The 15,751-nt window shown below is 34.1% G+C and overlaps 1 protein-coding gene across 1 annotated transcript; it reads right to left on the minus strand.

The window, feature by feature from the left end:
- Positions 1-1,440: 1,440 nt before the first annotated feature.
- Positions 1,441-8,270, minus strand: LOC102800524 (neuroglobin-like). The gene is made up of 3 exons (XM_006822075.3): positions 8,051-8,270; positions 6,743-6,971; positions 1,441-1,686 (listed from the first exon to the last, which is right to left on the minus strand). The coding sequence occupies exons 1-3, from the start codon at positions 8,176-8,178 to the stop codon at positions 1,519-1,521; spliced, it is 525 nt and encodes a 174-aa protein (XP_006822138.1). The 5' UTR covers positions 8,179-8,270; the 3' UTR covers positions 1,441-1,518.
- Between the last annotated feature and the right edge of the window lie 7,481 nt (positions 8,271-15,751).

Genomic DNA, 15,751 nt, shown 5'->3' on the forward strand with positions numbered 1-15,751 from the left:
TATGATATCACAAACATATACATTACTCATCAGATCAAGTTTAAAACTCCAACCACTCGCCATCACAATCGATACCTAGTTCATTAGAGCATGATATTCAAATTTGTTCTGTCATTTGACGACATTGAATAACACAAGGTCATACGCACCTGCGGCAATTGTATGGACCTCCCCTGTGAATATTGATTACTGAACATAACAACCACTTAATACTTCGAAAAATTGTTTCACTTTCCGATTTAGGCACTCGAATCAACGTGAATGTTCAGCGCTTATGTATTAATTTATTCTATCCATGTTGATAAACTAATGCGAATAATTAACTTCTTTTAATTATGTCTGAAATTGAATACATTATTGAAAAAATCATTTATTAATTACATTGCATCACATTGTGGGATTCATTTTGGTATACCTCATTCCGTCAAGGGCGATGCGATAATTTCTTCTTACATAACCGTTGACTGTCAGTTAACCTTATTCTGACATCGATCATGTGTCTTATGCCATTGGTATTTCAGTCACATACTGAACTTGTAACCATAGCTATTTTAACGATTCTCTAAATGCCGTATTAAAAAAAAGGGGTTGATATTTGAGTGAATGTCGTCTGCTGGAATCCTCAGGCAGGATATTGTTTATAAACTGGATAACTTTATCTAGAATATTCGTTCACTTATAATAATGTTCGTGAAGAAACCAATTCCGATCCGCTATACGTTGTTGCGTAACATTTTGCATGGATACCTTTGCGCTCTTATATACATATGTCAATCACAAATTAACGGCTGTGACAAATTATATTTATATTAAATTAAGTGACGACAACATCAACATTGTATGATTCATCACATGACGTAGCAGATTGTATTAATTATTCACCCATTGTGGTAATTATAACATGAACTTAACCTTTCGATCAAATGTTCATACAGTCACGGTAAAAAATATATATCACTAAATGAATATAATATATCTATATCAGGGTGACGATCACGCCAAAATGTATGCTGTGATTTTAGTTTGGCTGCTCTTTCTTCTAGCTATGTCGTGGGTATTGTGACGATGTTGATTGAACTCAAAATATAATACATCGATTTCTTTTATAACTAGATAGAAAATGTCCCATGTAGTCATGGTGATCATGGATTTTAACACATTATTATATAATATATATATATATATATAGATGTCTTTTTTTAAATTTAAGTGTACAGAAATAAAAAGAGCTAATTAAATAATAATAGTATTATCGACCTTCCACTGACCCAGCTGTATAATCAAAATATTGGGATGCGTCATCGATTCTTACATGTGTCATGTACATCACAAATCTGTCTTGTTCGTTATACGAGGATACTCATATTTTCCCATGCTACAAAACGCCGCATATATAAATATATCTATTCATTCAGCTAAAAAAACAAATGATGGGCAGTATTTCGTTTAGTTGTAGTAAATTTCAATAATATATTTCTCGTTCATTAAATGTACAACAATAAGAGCATTGACTATATTTCATTTCAGTAATTCAGTATTAGATGGGGAGGACTGTGCTTGCAGAAAACCATCCTTCATCCTCGATGACACGCATTTGAATAGTTGCTCCCATGCTTCCCCTACAGCAGGATTCCAGTTATCTTTCAGTGTTGGTTGAATAGATGCAATAAACTGCTGCCCGAACACCTACAAAGTTGAACCAAAATGTGAGATTTGTATATGTAATATTTGTCCTAAATCGATATACATCACATTCCCGACACCTGTTTGATAAACAAAATAATAACTTTTGACACAAGATTTAAATATAGCATTACCTCAGAATTGATAAAAAAAAGAATGAGCTATTTGTTATTTGCACATCACGATTTGAATACATCTCATCATTTCCTTTTCAATCAGTTATAAAATCAACACAATGTAGCTTAATACGATGTCTTCTCGTTAAATAATCTGAACTGTAGACTCTGAATAACTATTTTCAGGGGTCCTGTTTGCCCGCGGCTCCCTTAAACGAATAGCTGTCAACCTTATTTTTGAGGAATCATCAGATTATACTCTGTGCGAATTGAAACAAAGAAATTTGGCGTCAACGACTGTTTTGGAAAGATACAGTAGTCCATATATTTCCCGAATTCTATATATTATAATTTTTATTTGACTATTGCTGTATCATAATTAACCCCACATTATGATAATTGTAAGAAAGTAGAATTGAGTTCATTCCTGAAACAATGTTTTACACGTATTTTATGAAGTGACATTTGCTTAGATGTTGCAGAAAGGTTAAATACACAATGCAGCCTATTATCATAGCCGTTGTTACTACTAACTTCCTTAGCGGTATATCATGTACATTTCCGGTAATTGCGTCTGTTCCTATTAATTACTACTGATGTGAATCCTTTGGGGCCCTGAATTCAGTCCACGTTGGGTCAATTAATTTAATTAGTCTCCCGTCACCGATGTGTCGTAGATACGACACATGCTAACGGGTATCAAGAGAAAGTACTATAGAATTAAATGGATATTGCACACAGGTAATGAATGAATGAATAAACGAATGAACGAACAAATAAATGAATGAATGAATGAATAAAATAATTAATTAATTATTTAATTAATTAATTAATAATTAATTTAATGGGACTAGGTCTAATCCTTGACACAAGAAATTAAATTCGGTTAACAATATTGTGTGATTTTCAACATCGTCGTTTTATCTCATAAGTTATATACATAACAAATAATTGGATTATAATCGGGAAATGTCAAGTTGTAATGATTCTTAAAAGGGGTTGTACTGTTTAATGGATCAGTGGATCACTTGGCGACATTTCGGCGCCAGTTATACTTCAGACTAAAGGGTTGCTCGCAAAATAACGTCGCAAAATTAAGCCCAGGGGATATCTGTGCAAGCCACTGAACAATTGGCATTTACACATAGTAGTATCGTGACACATTAGAAATATACACATATACTGCATTTGTAACACGTCTCAGTTTCATTCAGAATATCTGTATTCCTTTTATTTGGTAATGAGTGATTCGAAATACATGTATTAATACCTACATGGCGCACATTTGGATCTTAACACTTGAAACGTGTTCACATACATCTTGCATTTAAACATAGATCCATTCGCGATAACTATCTGATTTATGTTCTTCTAACTCTTTTTCCGGAAAATGATTAGGACTGATTGGATTAATCGAGAATAAAGAACCCTCTTTCGTGTTTACAAATGCGCAGCAACTATGCTTTATTTGAACTAATGGAACTAATGTCCCAAATTGTACACCTAAAACTAGTTGTAGCACATGGGTTTATAAATAAATAAATAAAACGTGCATTCTATTCTCGTGAATCAAATCTTGTTAATTTATAATGTGACAGATGTCTTTAAACGTTTCGAAATGACCCGGTGTTTGTTCACGTATTTACTACCTTATACTAAAATATATTTGGATAATTAGAGTACTAAAAAATTTTCACTTATGGTCCGGTTAGACTTAAAATACACTACGAATGTTCACGTTTGAGATATAATTTTTGGTATGTGTTGATTCTTGGATATTTTATCTTCGTCGTCATGTACTTCGTTTATTAATTCGAACTTCCCAGTTTGCGTAAAAAGGGTGAGTTTCGCGATTTCGACATCGAAAATGCCTTTGCTTCATTATTTGCTGAGGGACTGCCGCTTAGGTATGTGCTCTGTAACTTGCAGAAAATGTATCTTGAAATTATCCAGGGCTCGAAAAAGTTGTTTTGCTTGACGTGTTCATTTGCTTTCAATTGCGTTTCAGTAGCTGTCATAGTCGTATTCTGAGTCTTGCCGATAACATTTTGGTTCAAATTCACGTAGATATCGAGGAGAAAACTCAAATTTTCAACTAAAGCTAATTTGCATAACAATGTTTTTACCCTTGGTCGCCATATTGAACACGCATACAATTAGTTATTTAAGTATATGACCTTGGTATTACTTATTAAGCTTAAGTGTACACATTCAAAGGAAGTTGTAATTGATACCATCTGTTTTAATTGAGCAAGTGATCAGGTGCTAGGCAGACTCCAGTGAACTAACATCCTGTAACAGCACTGTAACATTTTTTTGGGAAAGTCCAGGATTATTGAAAGAACCCGTTTTTGACTGAGCTGCTTTCGTGTTTTGATGCCTGATACCTGCAACACATGTTCATTCTATTTTTTGTTCAAATTTCATATTTTGAATTTTGTTCCATTTTGAAGTTAGTCATTTGTGAACTAAACGGTTTGCTATTAGCATTCAACAATTTTCAAAATAACTTTTCATCAGTGTTGTGGAGTAGAGCTTTGAGTGCCAATGTCAAAAATAACATAGGATAAACAGTTCAGTTTAGACATGGCCATACATGGACACAGTTTTTTATTAACGGAACAAGCTGGAAGTGGCAAGACTAAAACTCTGATTGAACTAATCAGGAATTTGAGGAAGACCAAAAGAGTTCAAGTTACAGCTAGCACAGGCATGGCTGCAAGTCAGTCAAGCACCTGTGGTTCGGATCGGACGATTTCTTTTCTTTCCAATTCGTTGTACGCCCAGAAACATGGCAACGTTGTTTTTGGTGAATATATAACATGTTCTGTTCCAATAAAGGATTTTGATATGCATAACAATTCCTTAATGAAACATTTCTTGTACTCTATAAAATTTAACAATACCATTAGCCCAAGATGGACTTCCTGTTCAACACGTTGTTGAATGTTTGCGTCACTGTACGTAAAAACACACTCTCGAACTTGACAATTTTAAAGTTCAGACCATTAAGCAAATAGATGGAAATACCAGTTGCATAAATCATGAAGATGGATGATTCGATTGGTGAACGAGATAGCTGCATTTAGTGTTCTTTTCTATGCAATATAAAATCATAGCGATGCTGTGGGCAGCGAAGGGTGACAGATTGTTTTGGTTCAACGGCTCTCAAGGCACGGGCAACTGACATTTCCTGATTTTTTTTTTACTATTCCGACGTGTTCTGGGCTGTATATAACAGTCAGACACTGACAAGTAAGTAAGTACTAGTAAACAGTCCGGGACATAGTCAATACAAGCCGGTAGGCTGGTTGATGATCCGCTCCGCTCAAAAAACAAACAATATGTTTTGGCTGTTTCCATGGTAGGACATGAACGTGAAGCTAACGTCAGTTTATAACTAAATGGGCTCTGTATATGAAGTTCGCAAAAACCATTTAGTCTTTAGAAGTCACTTAGTTTATTACTAGGACGTATTCTGCTGTTACATTTCCAACCATTTTGCAATAGTATTTTCTAGAATGAAGGCATTAACAGTTCATTCAAAGTTGTGTTGGGATTACGTGTAACAACGTCGGAATCGGTGATCTCTTACCAGTGCACAACACAGCCAAAATAAAAAAGCATGATCATCTGATCCAAAATAAAAATCATGATCTTCTGAACACTGCTATTACAAAACTGGTAGGAGGTAATACATTTGGAGCGAAAGTATTCAAAAATCAGTTTTTGGCTGTTGCAATGGCAGTGGTGCGCCAAGATTTTCTTTTCAATTAGTGACGGCAGGACCTACCTGTGAAGTATGAACAAAATCAGCCAAAAACAAAATCTCAGGGGAGTTAAAAGCCATTGCTGATGACAAGTTACCCCAACTTTGGTGTCAAATTTCTTGGTAATGAAAATAGATATCAAAAATTCAAATAGTAACTTTGTGCCCACACTCAAGCTGAGTAGAATGAGCTATGTCTGAGGTGTTTTATCCCAAATTTGTAGGAGGAGATACATTTGGCACAAAGCTATCCAAAAAAAAAGTTCTTTGGATGTTGCTATGGCAACAGAGGGCCAATTTATATATATATATATTTCTTTATTTCATTGGTGAGACTAAGTTATATATTTGTTACATACTATAATATATCTATATTTGAAAACGGTTATGGGGATTATTAATTTTAATAAACAATATTCAATTATCCTTTACAATAAAATCATAATGATAATGTTTCTTGTTTTTTGAAACTATGGGCATTATCAGAGCATGGGTCTTATTTTGGAACTCCTGCCAGAGCAACTGCACAAATCATAAGAGCAAATTAATAGCTTCTGAGGATGGTATTCCCAGAATAGGGCAAGAAACATAAAACTTTAATGCTCAACAACGATGAAAGGACCAGTTACTGCGACAAAGCCCTTCTATCCGCGAGACCCACCCAATACGAAACCCACTTACCGCGAAAGCCACTTACCGCGAAGCTACTAGTGCAAATAATTATATATATTTTTTACTTGTATGTATATTATTTAGATTATGTAATTCACACATTCAATTGTTATTCCGACAATCCCGTTCACTTTATTTCTTCGAAATGATTATTTATTAGACTGTTGTATCATTATAAATCAATATTTAATATTTAATTTCCAAATTGAAAAAAGAAACAGTGCTTTGATTTGGTCTCCTTTTAAAAACTCCACATCAAAAATGACTAGACCCGGCGGCAAAGCTCCGTACCTGGCGACGTTCAAATCATACGACTTTCTTCATCTTCCCCACGTTGGTGTGTAGCTTATTGTCGATATAAATAGGTACAATGAATATACATTCGCTGTATAGGTGTTAACATTTTTTTAATGCGGCTAGAGAAAGTAACTATATCTTGAAATTATCCAAAGAAAATTATTGTAATGCAATTCTTCGTAGTATTGTTTGTGTATCTACTTACTTCAATTAGATCTACGTCAGCCTTGTATCCATGATGTCGACGTCCAAGATCCAACAATATCCTATCGAATTTATCCTTATCGTCTAAATTCATAACCAATTTCCGTGCAGTCGTCATGAATCGCAGTCCATGTTCTCGAATCTTTTGTATGACAGCAGGGTCTTCAAGTACGATACTCCCACCAGAGAGACCGAAAAATTGCCTTGTTTCTGGGTAGTTGTCAAACATTCTACAAAAAAGGAATTATTCGAGTATACATGTTTACATATTCTTTTAGGACATAGTTATATGAACCTCCTTCTCATTGCCTTTGTAAATTCTCATGGGGTACAACTTGATAAGGTTCATATCGGGAACTGAATATTCTTTTACTATCTCGATGTATTCAAATCTTGTTAATGTGTGACCATATCACGAACACGAAGTAAGACGATTCCTACTCATGTGCAGCTGTATTCAGAAGCCGGACACAAATCCACCATTCTAGGAAATTCACAAAGCTTGGCGTTTTTTTCTTTCTTTTCAAATCATGCATGTATTTTCTTTCATCAGATGTTTCGATTCATAGATGTGTCACTTGGCAGGTTCGATAACACTGAAGCCAGACGATGATGATGATGAGTATCAGTATTAACCTAAACTGAGGCCGAGTGATCGATAGTACGATACTTCCACTAAAACACACAAACGAGCATGACCTATTATATTAATGTGTCTCCTCATCTGCAAATGTGCACTGAGTACAATTACTCCCTTCATTGTAATATCAAAAGCATCACCGGGACAACGGCAATTTTACCTGCTAAATATTTCCCGGCTGTTAATCAAGTTTTGTCAAGCGTATGTGTCTTTCTTTAAGGCTTCCGATGCACGATGGTTATTATCAACAATCTCTCTATAGTCACGGATCACTAATTATAAATGGCACGGGCAATATATTTTAGTATAAATATTTGCCAAATCAAAAATATCTAGCCGGATTTAACCCACATGTGTGCGTGTTATTGAACTATCTGACAATTAAATGCTGTTAAAGTTTGTCTAGGAATATATTTAAAGTTCGCTAATATGCAGACGATGACGACCAATAATTGTTACTAGAAATGAATGGATATTGTCAATATCCAATATCTTACCGAACGCAAATGTCGATGATATCATAAAACGGTCGATGAGCCAAAATTAATTTGATTGTTTCACGATGTTGATCTGATCATAGGCATAGCAACGCATTATCACACAGCGCTGTATATTAGTGAGGTAGTGGAAATAATCGGTGAACAGAAGAACAGGAAAACAAAATCTTACCCCATAAACATCAACAAGCCGATCTTTTCGAGATCTCCGTGAATACTGTGCCATGTACTTGTAAGTATTTTGGTCTGTTCCTTTGTTATCATAGGATGCTCGCCATTCGACGATATTAGACATCCCATAGCAGACCAGAGCCCTCCTGCAATCGTCTAAGCTAAACGAACAAAGTGTGCCCCGTGAAATAGTACTACGGTGCTGTAAACACGGCTTACTCGCCACTGCCAGGCAGTATACACGAATAATAATAATAAGTCATTCACGTCAATCATGTATAGTTAAACACTGCCTGTCGTTACTGGCCGGCGTCTCGCATTATCTTGCCTCTAATAACTACTTACGACTATTAAGGTGAACTGCAAATGCGATACGCAGCAGGAATGGTAACTAAATAAACAGGGATATACCAGATATCTTCCTGCCACGTATTCTGACAGTGCTGACAAAGACAATGTCTTCGAGGCTCCAATTCACATGGATTGCTATAGGCAGTATGTAGTACCACTAGATAGTAATGTCTATTTTGTTCACTCACGGGCGAATGTGACTTGATTTATACGGTAGATTAAAAAAAACATTGATTTAGAAGAATAGTTGACAACAATGTGTCATATTTGATTTTATATATATTGAATTATTTTCTTTTTGATTCCTTGAAGTAGGAAAATAACGGATGTCGTTCTGAACATATTCACTGGGAATTTGAAGTAATCATAACAATAATCATAACAATATGTATGCATATTTAACTTGTTCATTTCAGGACATCACCTCCAAAAACCGTATCATAACAAGCAATCACAGTGTAATAATATAAATACGGCAACGTCACGAGTGTTGCATTATGAATTAATTTTTTAAACGTTGAATGAATATTATATTAGCCTGCGCTGCCCATGATTGGTCGATCTGTAATACGTGCAGCCCTGTTGTTACGTCACAATGAGGGCAGGTCGTCGTCATGTATTCCCTAAATAAATGGTGTTGCATTCATTCTAAGCATGTATAAATGCATGTCGAATTTTAGTAATCGTAACGTGCATGATATATAATGATATTCATCACAATCACACAAACGAGAAGATTGTGCCTACCATCGTACAAATTGAATTCAATTCACAACTTGATCACTTTACGAGCATGTGATATTGTTGCTTATTTCTTTCCTTGAACGTGCGGGAATAAACGTATTTACTTATAATGACTTCTCGAATTTACCCGATTGTGTTGAATTTTCATTGATATAGAACTTCACTGATCAATTTAAACTGACTTTACGTCAAATGATTTACAGTGAATATAAACTGTCAAAGAATACTTTATTGCATTTTACGTATATCTGTATTGACTGTAAGTAGTTTCTTTTGGAGCCATCGTATCGCAGTGTTAACGAAATCTATTTCCAATGGGCTATCTCTTTAATGTAATACGTTCCCACAACACGTAATAGGGCGTATTTGATCAGCTCATTGTCAGTCTCATTGTTACAATGAGATGACATTAAATTCTTGTTTGAGAATTTAAAAGGTCACGTCTTTGGAAAAGATATTGGTCATATAGAGGCAAAATTGCATATTCTGGTTTGCTAGTACCTTATTTTTCAGATTTTTGGTATGATTTATATCAATACGCATACAGAAATGCTAGCTAGTTGGGCAGGATATTTTGCTGCTCGTTCATTTGTTCAGATCTTCTGGTACACTGATTTTAAATCGACCATGTATATATCATATTGTACATTCTCCATGAAAATAAAAAAAAAATGAACATAACAAATGTAAAAGATATAAACGCATTGCGTAAAACATGCATACAAAACTTAATCATTCTTTTAAGCTAATGACGGAGAAAAGAACTGGACACTGGTGAGCTAGATTTTGTTTTTGTGTGTTTATTTTAATTTTATATGCAAATCACACACCTTAATTTAATTTTTATTTATAAATAAAATAGGACACCCTAATTGTATATACCTTTTCATTCCATAATTCAATGTCAACAATTTTTAAATAATTTTAGTTTCGCTAATAGAAACATACTTTCATTGTATTTGCATTAGATAAAATGTTGCGTTATTTTCACTAGTATCTAATAGTATAATACTACTGTCAGTACGGATTTTCACAATATGTTAACAATAATTGAATCAGTTAAGAAATGAATAATAGATGATTTTTTCACAGCGATATATCATACGCCTCTGGCACAACCGGTAAATATCGTGGTGTGATGGACCTGAACAATAGGTTCGTATCCGTTCATAGACTAGGAAATACGACACTTACATGCTTACAGCAACACCATTAATTCTCAGTTCTGTACTTATTTTGAATCAGGTCTCGTCTTATGAAACTACATGAACTTTTATGCACATTATATATATATATATATATGATATATTAGGTGTTAAAATATATACTGTCAAACGCAAACACAAACAAAAATACGGTAAATTACTGTAACAGCAACACTTTATTTCAACGTTTGTGTCGTGGGACAGTTTTGTTAAAATTGTGGTATATATATTAGTAAAACAATAAATTATTCCATCTAGACCAAAAGGTACAAGTTTGTTGATTCCGAATTTTGCTACTGTGACACCGTATTTACTCCAAAATAAAAAAAAATTCAACACTGTTATTACACGCTTTTACCTGGTGTCCGGGTATTCTAACATAATCAGGCCTACCTGTGTACGACTTCTCGTTGTCGTGTACACCCATTTTAGTTGGTTTGGTTTTTGGTTAGTTTTCTTGTATGTTGACATAAAGCTACTCTGTATTGTGTACACTTTGAAAGCATGCTGGCTGGTTTATATTTGTATTCCCATGAAGCAATGCCCGGGTACAATAGATATAAAGAAGAAAATTTCAGTTTATTGTTCAGTTAATTTGACGATGTACATAAAAAATCCAACCATCGGTAATTATTTTCTAATGATATATCCCCATCGGCAGATGACAAACACCGAATTGATTTTGTCTGGATTTGTTATTTGATTCTAATGGTCACGTTTTCACTAGACGGTACGACAAGAGATATAATTTTCATTTCAACATCATTAAGGTTTGTTAATACGTACATTGGTGGGTTTGAAGTGGACGCTAAGGGGTTTTCACGTCGGAACACGTTCTATCGCCTATGTGGAAGTAAACGGCAAAACATCTATACAAATAGATCCGTACCCCATATTGTTAATTGTTTAAATATAGTTCTCGACAAATTATTTCATCATCTCGAATTTCAAAAAAATAAATAAATAAAAGAAATTGTATAATTGAACGAGTCTTGTTAATATATATTTCATATAGGATTCATTCACTCCGTATTCCGCTTATCACAGGATTCATTCGTCACCCTAATTGTCTTTCCACATATGACTTCATATTCCCCAAACAAAACCAAATACGTTCATTAAACATACGCTTTTATGGTAATATTTAAGTTGCTCAATCTATGGTGTTCACATTACCTGGCTTCATCGCAACGCCAGAGCATGCAGCAAATTTTCAATCGCCATAGACCTATCTACTAAAAATTATTAATATTTTCATGAACAGGTTATGATAAATCACGTACATCAACAGATTATTCCACAATGAATTTTGTTCTATGCAGCTCAGACGTCCACTTGAATATAACCTGAGGTTTTATAATCATATGATGAATACTTGTCAAAGAGATGGGTTGTATTGATCTGATTTCTTATCCGGGAGGGGGAAGTTGTCATATTTCTTTTTTTAAAGGCAAGGTCAATTAATTACACAATCCAATAACATGGCAATAAACAACAATTGCGTCATATATTTTAATGTTCAAATTGAAACAAAAAAAAAACCCTTAAATATTCACTCAGTAAACTAAAATATACATGATAATTGATTATTAATATACGTCATGCCTTGGCATATTTATTTTTAGTCATCCTCTTTTTAAATGCAAACGAGCGGAGGAGATGATTGATATGAACAATCATGTTATGTCATTGGTTTCATCTATCTCGAGTGAATATCACACTATTATTTGGCAAATTCGTAGAACTGTAATTTTTTGAGTTTATCGCATTCCCATCAACACATCTTTGGTGTCGTTTTAATAACGCGCCGAGAAAATTGTTTCATTAAACTGTAAATAATTTACCATCCGTCTGGAGTGGATATCACACTATTATATTATTAAACATACATGTTAAATTGATTTTTAATTGATCACATTCTCACCAACACGTCCTTGGTGTCATGTTAATAGCACGTGGCGAAAAGTGTTCCATTATACTGTTAATAATTCACTATCTGTCTGGACCCGATATCACACTGTTGATCGCATCACTTGGCATCGTGTTGATTCGTTGCCAAGTACTTCATCACGCAACATGTGGAAGATTCACATCGTACATCATTCTTGCTCATTCGACCGAGTGATCGGATTACAATGTTATTGTTGTGCTTTTATTATTTAATTGCATTTATACGGAGAGTGTACTGTAATTAAAGTTTAAACAAAAAAGACTTATAAATCACCATTGACCTTACGTACAATACACATTTACCATACTTGCCTCCATCACATTTACCATTAACCTTTAAAATTATAATAGTTATTGTTGAGTTGGCTGAAAGCGCAGTACAAGGACACACACTCAAAATACTCCTTTTACACAATTTTGTACAATATGTCAATGTCACGCAACAATCCCAAGGCCAATGGTGATGAAAATTCTATTGACCTTTATATTGTGATGTGCGCAGATTGGCATAACAGTCATATTATTCGATTCAAATAATCATAGGTTCACTGTTTTATTTTTGTATACATCCTGGCATTTACACGGTCAATTAAGATATGAATATAACTGTAACGTCTTCTAGTTTGCAGAGAAATATAGATTATAGCATCATTTACGAGATAGCACATGTGTTTCACGCATTCAAGTTTGAGTGTAAATAAAGACAAGACAATGGTTTCAAATTTCTTCTTGGCCTTATTTTACTATTAGTAATCATATTTCGTTTCATGAGACTTCGTATGAACCATTGTTGTGGCCGTGTGTTTATTTGTGTTGACTCAGTTTTTAATCATATGCAGTAAGTGTCATATTAGTAATTGTCGCAGTTTCCCCATACAGATTAATTATAAACAAAGTTACGGTTCGGTACATTCTTTGGCCCGGTATCAAAGTTTAGAGGTCAGTACCTATAACCTCTACTATATAAAGGATTTAATTGGGGTGGCTGTACAGATGTAAGCATTTGACGAATATATTTCTCGTCACGTGATATGCAGGACAATACATCGAACAAAGTATTGTGTTTGAGCGAATGTACCCGTCCACTGACAGCAATTGGGCGACGCAATGTGTGCATTTATTGATATTTCCTTGATACAATCATTAAGCGTTCCTCGTTCTCCATGTTCGTAAATGTCACGATGCCGAAAGAGTTTTACTATACAGATAGACGTTTGCTATACAATTGCTTGGCACACAAATACATAATTTGGGACCTAGCAGAAACACAAACAAATAATTAGATTGAATATTTGTATGTACATACATAATAAACTAAACAACTAATCTCATTGACAATGTGTACAACAACAAGAATGACAGTTTTAACCCTCGAAAAAGTATTGTATTAATCTTCAAATGATCCCAAATGCTTTAATTATATAAAACTGCGCACAAATTTAAAAAACGTCAGGAAAAGTTAAGATATTCAAAAAGGCTGTCAGCATAAATTTCCACGGTAAGAACGTCTGATTTCCATCGATCAACGGGTTAGCACAAAAACAGCTAGACCAATCATAATAATCAATTAATAAATTTTAAATTAATTATTTATAGTTGGAAGGCATTCATCCATCATAAGTGATTAGATAGTACCTGTAACATATTGTATAAATATCATACATATGTTTTTCATTTATTTTACAAAAGAAGGAAGAAATTGAGTCTTGAATTGATTTGTTCAATCAATCAACTACAGAATGACCCTATCTGGCAATTGTGAAGATTACTTAAACAAATTCAAAGCAACTGTATCATAATCGCTTTAAGAATTAACTTTTTAGTTATTTAGCAACAAATCGTCGTTGGGAAAATTGTTTCCATGGCAACGAGATCCCGACCTCTTACCAATTTGAACCCCTTCAGAAAATATCACGAGAATACATATTTAAGATTTTTTGAGATAATAAATAATGTGATTATTCTGGAAATTACAGTTTCCATAGCAACCAGATCAACATCTCTTGCAAAATAGAAACGACAGATACTTGGTTTCAATGTTGAACCCCTTCTGAAAAGTGATGGGACAATTCGTCCGTATTGCTTAACCTCAATTATTATTCATCGCAATCATTCAAGTTATACACAACTCTTTGTGATCCGAACAATAGTTTTGAGGGGGGGGGTATTTTTGAGAGAAACTCGGCAAGATAGGAGAAACTTTATGCCATTCTGTCTGAAATTTTACACTTATTCGGGACGGTCGTGATACCATTCAGTGCGTAGTCTACAAATGATAATTATCACGAACTACTACGGAATAAAAAGACGAGACAAAATGATTCCTTCATATTTAATCACCAATTTTATAAAACATTTGATAAGTTCAGATTATCACAGATGTTATCATCGGTATTAACTGCAGTGTCGTCTGAACAAAGTGCACCGTTCAATGTACCACTTTTCTAACTTCGTTATCACTTTTAGGTAAAAATATATTAACACAATGAATGCACATCATTTCTTTTGCTGATAATAACCTTTATTATAATTTGAGCATTACAAATGTTTTTGCTATATTTCATTATAAATCTGTTCAGTATAAGGTCCATCTTTTTTGTTCATTGTGATAAGGGTCTATTATCAGTTCATCCTCTTAATACCCCAGTATCTGTCCGAGAAACACTTTATACTATAATAACTGTATTCGATAACATTGCTGAATGGTAAATTTGCATCGTATTCAAATCTAATGACCGGGAAGAATTTATATTTGGAATGAATACTAATCGTCCAATATCAGAAGGAGATAAAAGGTTATGCAAAGTCAAATACTAATATTGGCCTGTGTATAATACATTGTGGTAGTTTGTATTGACAACTAACTGTAATTATGATTGATGCTTAAATTTACCACCTAGTATTCATCTTAGTACAAGAAACAAGAAATATGGACGTTATTTCATGACATGACCTTTCATTACAAAAAATAAATGTTCATTTGGTCGTATGAGTGAAACATCCGAAGTTTTTTCTAACTTCTGCCGTATTGCGATTTGCCCACGTTTGACGTATTTGATAGATAGTAGTGGATTCTGGACATTGGACACCTGTACATATTTTGTGTACTGTTTTACATAATAATATTGAACACGTGTCAATATGATGATATGATGTTACCTGAAGAATACTTTGTGACAAAAAATGATAGTAACAAGTATTTTAGTAGATAGAATGTTGATACTAATAGTGTATAAAACCGCATAGGGTTAATTCCTTTAAATATTTTAAGAAGTCCGTTGTCTCTGGATTGAGCGGCTGTCATACTACACGATTTGTACCTACATTTCGTTGGTAGATGTACGTGTATGTATTCACAAATTGATTCCAAGAGTGGCTGTGTCCACAGACAACACAGTAATTGGTTCAACTCAGCTGCTATAATCATTGAAGGATATATACTGTGTGGTTGG

The sequence above is a fragment of the Saccoglossus kowalevskii genome, chromosome 2 (assembly GCF_978046115.1).
Source record: "Saccoglossus kowalevskii chromosome 2, keSacKowa6.1, whole genome shotgun sequence".
NCBI lineage: Eukaryota > Metazoa > Hemichordata > Enteropneusta > Harrimaniidae > Saccoglossus > Saccoglossus kowalevskii.